The sequence below is a fragment of the Ipomoea triloba genome, chromosome 9 (assembly GCF_003576645.1).
Source record: "Ipomoea triloba cultivar NCNSP0323 chromosome 9, ASM357664v1".
NCBI classification, from domain to species: domain Eukaryota; kingdom Viridiplantae; phylum Streptophyta; class Magnoliopsida; order Solanales; family Convolvulaceae; genus Ipomoea; species Ipomoea triloba.
This window is the reverse complement of record NC_044924.1, coordinates 7,442,944-7,455,230: the sequence shown is the minus strand read 5'-3', so window position 1 is coordinate 7,455,230 and position 12,287 is coordinate 7,442,944. Positions and strand designations below refer to the sequence as shown.

Below are 12,287 nucleotides of genomic sequence, written 5' to 3'. Positions count from 1 at the left end.
ATATATATGTATATTATATATATATAATTTAATAAAGAATAACAAAGAACATGATGGGTGTATGCAGCCATGTGGAACTCAGCAGTACTCAGCACTCAACTATCTATAAACACTCATCGTTTAAGGAGTGCAATTTTGGAATTTCCAAATCTATCCCAATCCTCACCTACCACCCCACTATTCTTTTATACCATTTTGTCACCTACCCCCCTTCAACCAAACGCCACCTCCTTCCCCGTGACTTGTTTTTTTACCCCTCCATCCCCCACCTACGAAATCAAATTACACTTATTTCTTCCCCAAAAGAACCCTAACGTTCTCACACCTTGACTTGATAGAGCATGCAAAAGTACGTAAATAAGTAATCAGTGGCTCAGGCTCTTAACAGATAGGATCAAATGTCAGTACGTACAAGAGATCTACTCACTTTAGACATAACCTTCAAACTGTCGTTGTCGAGTATCAAACATTAATTTCTTTTTTAACTGTCTATTGAACCACTGAACTAAACCCTTATTTTTCATTACTATTACAAATTATATATTTAATGTTTTCAGGCGGGACAAATCTCGTTTAAATTCACACTAAATTAAGTTTACGCATATAAATTTATGAGAAATGTTTCAAAGTCATCATGAATTATAATACTATATACACTTTATAAAGTTGATATGCATAATAAAATGTACAACTTGTAAAATATGAAAGTATAATTTACAAAATATGTTGTGTTATTTTTGACTTGTGAACTTTTGTCATTACTCGAATGTACATCTTGTATAAAGTTAAAAAAAATCACAAAAAAAAATAAATATTTTTCATAATTAATCGATGGGCTAAATTTTTACATATTTGTAGCTGCAACTTTTATAGGAAAAGCTCACCTACCAAATTGATTTGGTTAATGTTAAATTCACCAACGCTAAGAATCGCATTTAATATTTTATTTATAACAATTCACAAACAATATAATAATGATTTGAAATTAATAAATAAAATCTGCCTCCACAACCACGCAATTTTTATTTAATAAATATGTTTTTATAAGTCTACAACTACCTCTTCTTCGACTGCAACCACTCCACGTCTCCACCCACCAAACCTGAAATCTTCTCGCTGTATATATTTGACCTCCATAGCAGACGCTTTAGGCAGAGCTTCTCAACTACCGGTTTCTGTTACAATGGCTCTCGCTCTACTCCCCGTGTCAATCCTCCTCATCTTCCTCGCCTACAAGCTTTACTTCAAGCTGCGCTTCAAGCTTCCGCCGGGGCCTCGGCCGTTGCCTATTGTAGGCAACCTGTATGACATAAAGCCGGTGAGGTTCCGGCACTTCTTCGAGTGGGCGCAGGAGTTCGGCCCGATATTCTCGGTGTACTTCGGCACGCAGCTCAATGTGGTGGTCACCACGGCGGAGCTGGCCAAGCAGGTGCTCAAGGACAATGATCAGAGCTTGGCGGACCGGTTCCGGACCCGATCCGCGTCGAATCTGAGCCGGAACGGTATGGATTTGATTTGGGCGGATTACGGACCGCACTATGTCAAGGTCAGGAAGCTCTGCAACCTCGAGCTCTTCACTCCTAAGAGGCTTGAGTCTCTCAGGCCTATTAGAGAGGATGAAGTCACCTCCATGGTTGAGTGCATCTTCAGAGACTCTACTAAGCCTGGTATATTTTCCTCCTTTTTTTTTTATTATTATTATAATTTCCTTATTTTCTAGACTGTTTAGTATGCTTATTAAATCTGCTTTGCTTGACATAAATCATAAATCATGCTGATTATGAACTATATGTCTATATATATGCACGCATGCACATGATTGTACTGGATTGGCGCTTGTCACCTTACAATTTTCCATTATAGAGAACTTATAACTTTCAATCTTACCCTATATATGAAAGGTGGTAGGTGAGGTTGGAATCTTCACAGAATTCTAGTAAAGATTCATGTTTAGGAATACATATTATGCTATGATCTGGTTGATTGGATCAATGTTTTTGAGAAAAGAAAGTCCAATTTGATCTCTATTTGAAGGTGGGTGATGAATAATCTAATCACAGTTCTTAAGAATGATGAAGAATTTAGAAGAAATGCTTCAAATTTTTTTTAGCAGATTATAAGGTTTCCTAGGATCCTGAATCAGCCAAATTGTTTACTGTAGTATTATAACTATGCAGATTGCATAAATAAAATGACGTACCTTAAAACATAAGAAGCCAAATTGGGCAACTAGCTATTTACCTCCTCCTCCCGCAAGGGTTTTGGGGGTTTAGGATTAGTCGTTTATATATATAAAAAGAATGGTGCTATGGAGAGGTGTGGTGGATTGTGGTAGTTATGTCAATTGGTCGTGAGCTCATTCTTGAGGGGTTTCTGCTATGCAGGTAATAGTGGTAAAAGCTTGTTGATGCGGGATTACTTGGGTGCTGTTGCATTCAACAATATAACGAGGTTGACATTTGGGAAGAGGTTTATGAATGCGGAGGGTGAGATTGATGAACAAGGGCAAGAATTCAAGGGCATTGTTCACAATGGGATCAAGATTGGTGCAAAGCTTCCCATGGGAGAATATGTACCGTGGCTTCGTTGGGCATTTAAGGTTGACAATGAAGCTTTGGAGAACCAAAATTCACGCAGGGACAGGCTGACTAGGAAGATCATGGAGGAGCACACCATTGCTCGCAAGAAGACAGGTGATACAAAGCAGCATTTTGTTGATGCTTTGCTCACTCTTCAAAAGCAGTATGACCTCTCAGATGACACTGTTATTGGCCTTCTCTGGGTAAGTGAATTGCCTTTGTTATTAATTAGATTCGGTTTTAAATTAGCTTGTCTTGTTTTAGTTAATTGAGTATTGTATTGTGGTGAACTTGTGCAGGACATGATTACAGCCGGAATGGACACCACCACCATTTCAGCAGAATGGGCAATGGCAGAGCTGGTTAAGAACCCAAGGGTGCAAGAAAAGGCCCAAGAAGAGCTGGACCGAGTTCTTGGAACCGATAGGATCATGACAGAGGCCGATTTCTCCAAGCTCCCTTACCTCCAGTGTGTAGCCAAGGAGGCACTCAGGCTGCACCCTCCAACTCCCCTGATGCTCCCCCACAAGGCCAGCGCCAACGTCAAGATTGGCGGCTACGACATCCCCAAGGGCTCCATCGTGCACGTGAACGTCTGGGCTGTCGCTCGCGACCCTGCCGTGTGGAAGGACCCTCTGGAGTTCCGACCCGAGAGGTTCCTGGAGGAGGACGTGGACATGAAGGGGCACGACTACCGTCTCCTGCCATTCGGCGCTGGAAGGCGCATATGCCCCGGGGCACAACTCGCCATCAACCTGGTGACCTCAATGCTGGGACATCTGCTGCACCATTTCACATGGTCACCACCTCCAGGAGTGAGGGCCGAGGATATCGACATGACAGAGAGCCCTGGAATGGTGACATACATGCAGAGTCCATTGCAAGCTGTTGCTACTCCCAGATTACCTGCAGCAGACTTGTACAAACGTATTCCCTATGTAATGTGATTTATTTTCCTCCTCTTTTTTTTTGGTCTGAATTAGATATATGTGTTTGCATGCTTTCGGACCACCCAAGTGATTGTAATGCATTTTGATTATTACTTTTATGTTGGTTGGAAAAGCTCCACGAATAGGAAGAACAAGTTGGTGTGTTAGGTGAGGCCAACTAGTCTACGGGTTAATTGTTCTTGTATGCTATATCATATCCACTCGGGTAAAAAAAAAAGAAGCATATATACCAACATGTTATTTTACTATACTATGAAATTTTGACAGATTACCTAATATTTAGGGTGTGTTTGGTTGTTGTGTTTAGGCATAAGGAATGGGTATGAAAGTGATTGCTTGTGTTTGGTTGATAGGTTTTGTGAATGCTACTATGAGTTTGAAATACCCCATTAATGACAAAACCCATACCCTTATTAAATAAAGGTTTCATCTCCCTTCCTCCTTTCTTTCCCGATTATTAATAATCATTCTCATTCCACCCAACTACCAAACATGCTAAATACTTTTACCAAAATCCATTACTATTACCAAGTATTTGATACCCATTCCAATTCCGATTCCTATGTACGAACCAAACACACCCTTAGAGTTTAGACACCAACCAACCCTAACCACCATGCGTACATCCCACCAATCCTTTATAGGAAAAAATATTTTTCCTTAACAAGACAACAAAAACACGATTTTATTAAATAAAAAACATTTTTAAAAAAACCAAACGGACGCATAGATTTTGTATTTGTACGGAGGTAGGAGAGATCCCTCCTTCGTAGGAGGCGAAGAATAATGCAATGCAAAAAAAAAATTAAAAAAATTAAAAAAAGAATAATGCAATGCAAGAGAAGGTCGGGCCCCACCAATGTGAACAGCCTGGCAGTTTTGCCTACCGTCGACGAACTTTCTTCTGGGCCAGTCGTACGTCCCAGTGGGGCCCACTACCCATCTTAACAATAACAAAACAATGCTTACCGGTAAACCAACCAACACTCCGGCGAAGAAAGGGAAAGAGGAATATCCCAAACTATCGGAATTCTAATTCCCCGTTTGGAAAGAAACATCAAACATGGTTATGGAGATCGTGGAACCAAACACTTGCATTCGCGGGTGTTGCCACAGCCAAACAATCCCTCTGCATCTCCCTTCTTCTTCTTACTCTCTCTCTTCCCCAATCGCCCGAGGTCTGCACATCATATCTTATTATTATTGTGTATTCTTTTCCCTCAACATTAGACCCTCACTGTTCTTCTCTTGTGCTTCCAGGTGCAGAGAGTGTGGTGTATGAAGCCATTCTCAACGGCCGGAAAGTCGCCGTGAAAAAGCCCGTACTCTCCACTTCCGATGACTTGGATAAATTCCACAAGGAATTGCAATTACTCTGGTTTTCATCCTGCTCCTTCTTTCTCTCTGTCTGTGTATATAGCCAATAGTCGTACGTCTGTGTAAATATTTTTTGTTCTTTTTATGGAAATGCGATTGCTAAAAATAGCAAGTTGGATCATCCGGGGATCGCCAAGCTAGTGGCAGCGCATGCCAAGCCTCCCAACTATATGTTTTTCTTCGAGTTCTACGAGCTCGGTAATCTCGCTGCCCAGTTGCACGTGGAGGAATGGAGTCCAAGCATTCATAAGGTGCTTGATGTCTCGTCTAAGCTAGGTGATCATCTCAATCCCGCTAACTTATCGCTCTTACCGTAATGATGCTTATTTGTTCATGGTGATGTTAGTAATGTATGTAGTAGATTTATATTTGAAGGACAATTAATTTAAGGGATGGTGAATATAGATTACTTCTGTTAGAAATGTAGAGCTGTTGAAGACTTTATGCGGATAATCAGATTTACTGTGATTTTTATTTCTCTACAGCAAAGGCTCTGCAATATCTGCACACCCTAGGGATTGTCCACAGGGATGTGAAACCTGCAAATATTCTAGTAATGTCTTTGATGATCCTCATCCATGTGAATTCAAGTTTAAATTAGTAAAACTCTTGATTCATGTCAGCTTCGGTGTAATTTTTAATTGCAATTGTTCATGCAACTTTGCATATTTCGAGTTGTGATATAACATAGGATTGTTGCTATTCAGCTTGACAGAAACCTTCAACCACATCTAGCTGACTTTGGTTTGGCGGAGTACAAGAGAAATCTTAAACAAGTTTCCATTGAAAACTGGAAATCAACTGGCAAGCCTACTGGTGGATTCCACAAGAGGAATATGGTCGGCACACTTATTTACATGGCACCAGAAGTACTAAGGAAAGAGATACATACAGAAAAGTCTGACGTTTACAGTTTCGGAATATCTGTCAAGTATGAACTCTACCACAAACTGCTTTGCGCTTTGTACTCCTTAAAAACTAAATCCATGTGAATGCATATTGTACTGGAGTGTTTGCTTGTCCATCATACAATCACTTACAGACTCTTTGGCTGGTGGTTTATAACATGTTCACAAAATGTGATTCTTGTATGGTAGTTTGTTTCTTTCTTCCTGTTTCTGCAGCTTGATTATTGACATATAAATGAGCTTTTCTGTGTTATCATTTTTGATTGATTTGGTAAAACTCTTTTCAGTTGACTTAGGATGCATGACCGTACATTTAACCCTAAGATTGCAATTGGCCGCTATTCGCTAGCAGCAAATATAGTATTCCTTGACGCCGTGTATTACTTTGTAGATTATGTTTCCTTAGTTCCTATGAGTATAATGTTGATTCAATCTGTTGCAGTGAGCTTCTTACTGGTGTTGTGCCATACACTGATCTTCGTGCAGAGGCACAGGTTGGTTCTTTCTTTTATCGAACTTCACATTTTGAGCTGCCTTAGGTTATCTAATAATTGATATGTATCTGAAGTACTCTATTATTTTAGTGGGTAATTCTTACCCCTGTTCTTTTGTATGCTTTTAATGGATAATAAGTTGCTACATTCTAAGTATATAAATGCCATTTTTCTTAGATGTCAGTCAGCTAGGTCAATGCTGCCTAAATCTGAGCAGTGAATGTTGCTTCTCAATGGGTCAACCATTGAGATCAAATTTTGAAACATTGTTCAGTAATTAACATTTGATGAATTTACTATCCTAATGACCAAAAAGCATGGTAAAATTATTGTAGAAGCTTTAGCAAACCAGGGCAGCGGTGAAGCATTTAATAACAGCTATACCTAGATGACTATCAGTCCTTCCATCCATTAACCTTATTTTCTTTGATAATTCAATCTTGCATATCTACATAAAAGATACATTCTGTGACTTTACTGGCTGCTACATCAGTTGTTTACCAGAAATTTTTTTATCTACTTATTGGCAGGCTCATACCGTGCTGGAGATGAACTACACAGAGCAGCAACTTACTGCAGCTGTGGTATCTGAAGGATTGCGACCCGTTCTTGCTGGTCCTGATTTGAGTGCACCTGCAAGTTTAGTTTCTCTGATAAGTAGGTGCTGGGATGCAGATCCCCAAAGTAGGCCTTCATTTGATGATATTGTTATGGAACTTGATTCCATTATGGAACATGGTATTGGAGTCAGCAATGGGGAAAACGCCTCAGCTAAATCTTCTATTTCTCAAGGTGTTCCACAGGGTACAAATCCTCAAGGTTATCAGGAGAGCATTAATTGGAATACTCAGGGTGAAGATTTTGCAAAGACTGTTTCTCTTACCCCTAATTCTTGTGTGAGAACATGGAATGATTCTGCAAATGATTCTTCAGTATATTCTCCAGTCCTATCTTGGGGCTCCTTTGCAAGTTGTGGTAGAAGGGAAACGATGGAGGATAGACACTTCCTAATGCCCAACATGTGTGATACACAGGATATCCATTTTTTTGGAATCTTTGATGGCCATCGAGGTAAATTACACTCTAACATTAAGTTCATAGGGTCTAATGAACAAAAAATGAAATTAAGATGGAATTTTTCATGGAACAAAGTTAAAATATTTCGTCATGACATTAATATCCGTTTTCGTCTTTCCTCCATACTATGGTTAAGTTTGCACTTAATACTTCCTTTTTAGTTGAGGTAGAGATGTGCAGTATTGCAAGTATTGCTATCTTGAATCATGATGAGGTCAATATGCAACTAAAGCATTTTGGTCATTTTCTTCTTGCCTTTCCATATGGCAAACAAAGCTCTATCACTTTCTGATTTCTATGTCTTCCAGTCTTTTTCTCTGAGATAGATAACCACATGTTACACTCTTCAATAAATTTTTTGAGCTCAAATTTTGATACATAAATGATGTGACGGGAGGTTCTGTGATGCCATACTGAAGTGTCAGGGATACAAGTGTAATTCCTGAACAGCAGAGTAACTAAATATTTGCTTGCCATAGGAATGACATATTCCTTATGGACATTTATTACTTTGGTGCAGGTGCAGCGGCTGCTGAGTTTTCAGCTGGAGCTCTACCTGGAATTTTCAAATCTCTTGGCTTGATGGACAGGTATCACTTTCCCCCATTTCTCCCAATTATCTTATGTAATAACTTTGAATTTTCCTTGAAAAAAGTCATACTTAGATTCATTACGTTTTCTGCAGCCCCTCGGATGCCCTTATTGAAACATTCGTCCAGACTGATATTGCATTCAGAAATGAACTTAGTGCTCATAAGAAGCGCAAGGGAGCTATTCAAAAAGACAGCCATCCTGGTTGCACTGCAATTGCTGCTCTTATAGTAAAAAACAAGCTTATTGTTGCTAATGCCGGTGATTGCAAAACAATCTTGTGTCGAGCTGGACATCCCTATGCTTTAAGTAGGGTGAGATGAAATTCATTTTATTTAGATAAGTTTCTTATATATTGGAATATTAAATGGACTTGCCATCCAGTTATCTGTCAGAAGCTTTAATCTGTATCATTTTGAATCTGATTAGAACTAATTTGTTGTTAATATAGTAGGATCATGTTGCAAGTTGTCTTGAGGAGAGAGAGCGAGTCACCAGAGCAGGCATCCAGGTCAAATGGCAAGTTGACACATGGAGGGTTGGCAATGCAGCTCTTCAGGTTAATGCCTTTAATTTTTGCCCCCTATGTCTATGTTGTCTTTTGCAGTTAAAGTTTGTTAGGAATAACAGTGTTGCTGCTTTTAATCAAATTGCTGAAAAACAATGGTTTGATTGATGTATATAAGATGGAATTGATAAAAACTTAAGCACTTCCAACTATGGAATTTCATGCTTGCATTCCTGGTGCAAACAGGTCACAACTCAACTATTAGATTGAGATTTTCATCTGTCTAGAGTATGAAACATGTAATTACAATTTGAATTAAATAATACGGAGTACATAATTAGCATGCACGTCATTGGAAGTAAAAAATGTTTTAGGTCTGACTCAAAATTGTGATCAACATATCTTAAAGAAATTGATTATGAGTTGCTTGTTGGTTAAATATTTGGTTTCCACTTTCCACAGGTCACCCGGTCAATTGGTGATGATGATCTGAAGCCAGCTGTAACTGCAGAACCCGAGATTTCTGAAACTATTCTGTCTGCTGATGATGAATACATTGTAAGGGTTTCCTCTTTTTTATTTGATATAATGCTAATCAACAAGACAACAAGGATAACATAATTGCATATTCTACTAACAGAATCTGGCTTATTTTGTGAAGTACCTTCTGAAGTGCATGACTATCAAGTAGCATGAATAATTAATTGGTTTTTGAAAGAAAATTCAAAAGCCAACTACTGCATGCCACTATATCTCATACAAAATACTAATAGTTTGTTGTAGCGGTATTTATACAATGCAAAGACAGTTGGGGCCTGGGGGGTAGTAGTTTGAACTTTGATGGATGGAGAGTGCATGATTTGTGTTTGTTTTCCAGGTAATGGCTAGCGATGGGCTGTGGGATGTTGTAAGCGATGCGGATGTGGTGAGCATCATCCGAGATACTGTTAAAGAGCCAGGTATGTGCTCTAAGAGATTGGCAACAGAAGCAGCAGACCGAGGTAGCAAAGACAACATAACAGTTATCGTGGTGTTCTTGCGTCCGGTCTCCACTGCAGAAAGAATTTATTAGCTCAAAGCCATATCTGTTGTTTGGATTTGATTCATTAATCTATGCTTCATACTGCACGAGTATCCACATCTCACTATTTCAAGTGTTGTAATTTGTAAACTAGGTACGTCTACTTGTATTCATCTTGTGTCACTCATACATAAACTACGCATTTGATTAAGCCAAAACAATAATAATAATAATTCAAAATGGCTTCTTATCGTTGTGATCACTTCATCTTCCTTATCCTTTTGTGCTTGCTAAATATATTTCCCCATTGATATAAAGCTCTGTTACTCGGCATAGAAGAACAACTGAGCAAGGTGAGGGAGGACTGAAGAGTGGGACTATTTTGATGTTATCAGATAGGAAAATACTATTTGGACTCCCAACTTTTACTTACTCAAATTTTGATGTTAGCCATTTTTTTAGGATCCACAGGATGAAGTTAGCTTATCATCTTTTGCTACGTCAGAAAGTAAAAGTGATGGAGTATAGATTTGGAGTTCATGTGACGTTTGGTTCAAAGAATAAATGTAAGGAAATAGAATAAAATTCTAGCAAGAATGAAATAAGAAATGAATAGAATACGAATATTATTCTACCCTTTAATTCACAAAAATGGAATAAACATGAGATTATAGAATGAATCATATTTTGGCATTTGGTTAAACTAGGGAATAGAGAAGGAAAATTATTGATGATTAAGGTTGGGGGCACCCATGCAATTAGGGTTGATTTCAATATTATGTGAAAAATGTGTAACAAGTTCTTCGAAACAGAAGAGGCGAATGGAGAGCTGGCTTCACGTAAAACATCAATATTAATAATGTGGCAATGATGGAAGCAACTGCTATCCTTGAGGGTATCCAATGGACTTGGAACAGAGGTGTTTGCGACCTTGAAGTCCATACGATGCCGGGGAAGTAATTAAGTGGATTTCAGAACTCAATCAGTTAAGAGGGTCCCGGCGAGGCGGCGAGAAAGACCATTGATGACATTAAAAGTTGATAGGGTAGATTCAAGAGGTTTACCTTTACGACTATCTTCCGTGAGCAAAACAGAATTGCTAACAATCTTGTTAAAATGGGTGCGCTCCAGGGCCAGAGCTGGAGGGATCATGAGGTCCCTCCCCCAGGTTTGGCAGAGATCATTGCGGAAGACATGTTGGTATTTCCACCCCACGCAGAGTGATTGTTAACGAGTAGGCTATTAGCCTGGGTCTCCCCACTCCCTTTCATTTAAAAAAAAAAAAAAGATACAAAAAGAATTAACAAAAATAAACAACACCAACAGGAAATAAATTTTCTCCACCAAAATGATGTTGATGAACCGTGCAACACCAACACCAAATTTTTTGGTGTAATGGCGTCTTCTTTGGAGCAAGAAAAATGTAAAATCTTGTTGGACATAAGATGATATGAAAGTGGAACCACTTTTGAAAAATGAGAGAATTGCATGGATAGAGAGTAAATAATGATTGCTTACAAATTTAGTGACATAAGATTTTGAAAGTAAGAAAATTTCATGGATGCTGATAGCCTTATATAAACAAACAAACTTAGGAATGGACATTTCCAACAAATTTGTTTTGTTGTTGTAGAGTTGGGGTGTATTGACCCAAAATTCATACTCCATACAGTCAATAAGTTGACCACAAACTGATCCATGCATCCATGGAGAGTTGATTATAGAAATGGAAAATTACAAATGAAAAGAAGTGAACTCAATATTCCTATAACAGACTCTCTGCCTTCTTTATTCCACAAAACATACCTCTTTTGCTTTTCATTTCCTCACTCTTCCTTCTATATACTTTTCTGCACATTAATGTTCATCTCACAACTTCATTTCTTTGCATTATGTATTTATGTTGGACAATACTCTCCCAACGCAATAAATTTCAGCGACTCAATTAATCACGTCGAGAGTGCAAGGAATGCACCACATATCTCGAGGAACAGGAATGGAGGTCCGCTCAAGCGTTGAATATCCAATACATACAATTCCCCGCTAGCTCTGTAAAGCTGTTCAAACAATAGACTGTCTGTCAAGAAGCTAGCATACGATAACGAGACACATCTGAAATAATCTCGATTGATATCCATTTGAGCATGCTTTCAATGCAGAAGCCAGAAGGGGAGAACATGTTTACCTGAATTTCAAACTTCACAGTATCGCGGAATCTAAGACTGATTCCAGCAGCAGTTGAGCTCGAACATATTTGGTTAGGTCCAGGTTGTGTTCCCGAGACGCAACCATTTAGTCTAGCTCCCAAATATGCACAGCCAGGTGATAGCCAGATGCATTTCATGTTAAACGGTCCGATCCTCTTCCATTGCACATTTAGGCTGTGAAAAGTCCTTAGAACCTCCAACATGGTGTTATGTGGAGTCGACTGTGACTGGATATTAAAATCAAAATACCGTAAACTAATGCTACTCAACACTTAATTATAAACTCCACTTGATAACATAAATGATAAAATCCTGACCTTAAATCCAAGTGCCCAGTTGCCTTCTCCAGAGGAGCATGGCCTTAAATATACTTCATGATTATCCGTGTAGTCATCTGCCTGCAAGATCAGAACACATGCTTCAATTCACTCTTTCTCGTGAAAAGAAAACCGTTATTCTCATCATGGTTAGTCCATATAAGTAGCTAGTGGCTTTAAGCTCCACTTTTCCGCTCCTCCATCCCAAATAGTAATGTTATAGTTTTGACTTTTTTTTTTCTTTTTTTTTTTTTTTTT

General features: G+C 38.8%; 3 protein-coding genes across 4 annotated transcripts in view; 2 read left to right on the top strand and 1 right to left on the bottom strand.

Annotated features, from left to right (window-relative positions):
* The first annotated feature begins 1,085 nt into the window (after positions 1–1,085).
* LOC116029460 (cytochrome P450 98A3) lies at positions 1,086–3,805 on the top strand. The gene is made up of 3 exons (XM_031271480.1): positions 1,086–1,667; positions 2,385–2,782; positions 2,879–3,805. The coding sequence occupies exons 1-3, from the start codon at positions 1,184–1,186 to the stop codon at positions 3,524–3,526; spliced, it is 1,530 nt and encodes a 509-aa protein (XP_031127340.1). The 5' UTR covers positions 1,086–1,183; the 3' UTR covers positions 3,527–3,805.
* A 673-nt stretch (positions 3,806–4,478) lies between these two features.
* On the top strand, positions 4,479–9,767 carry LOC116030484 (protein kinase and PP2C-like domain-containing protein). 2 transcript variants are annotated; one of them, XM_031272740.1, is made up of 12 exons: positions 4,593–4,707; positions 4,790–4,907; positions 5,016–5,182; positions 5,392–5,459; positions 5,614–5,837; positions 6,257–6,308; positions 6,839–7,379; positions 7,906–7,975; positions 8,071–8,290; positions 8,431–8,535; positions 8,947–9,042; positions 9,362–9,767. In XM_031272740.1, the coding sequence occupies exons 1-12, from the start codon at positions 4,593–4,595 to the stop codon at positions 9,554–9,556; spliced, it is 1,971 nt and encodes a 656-aa protein (XP_031128600.1). In that variant the 3' UTR covers positions 9,557–9,767. The 2 variants fall into 2 exon arrangements, with proteins under 2 accessions (XP_031128601.1, XP_031128600.1); XM_031272741.1 differs by lacking the exons at positions 8,947–9,042; positions 9,362–9,767 and having other exon boundaries at positions 4,479–4,707; positions 8,428–8,535.
* A 1,274-nt stretch (positions 9,768–11,041) lies between these two features.
* Positions 11,042–12,287, bottom strand: part of LOC116028345 (SNF1-related protein kinase catalytic subunit alpha KIN10-like) — a 5,389-nt gene continuing 4,143 nt past the window's right edge. The window contains exons 9-11 of the mRNA XM_031270034.1: positions 12,030–12,110; positions 11,691–11,939; positions 11,042–11,562 (exon numbers count right to left, since the gene is read on the bottom strand). Coding sequence (XP_031125894.1) covers positions 11,455–11,562; positions 11,691–11,939; positions 12,030–12,110 — 438 coding nt within the window. The 3' untranslated portion in view covers positions 11,042–11,454. The remainder of the gene's footprint in view (positions 11,563–11,690; positions 11,940–12,029; positions 12,111–12,287) is intronic.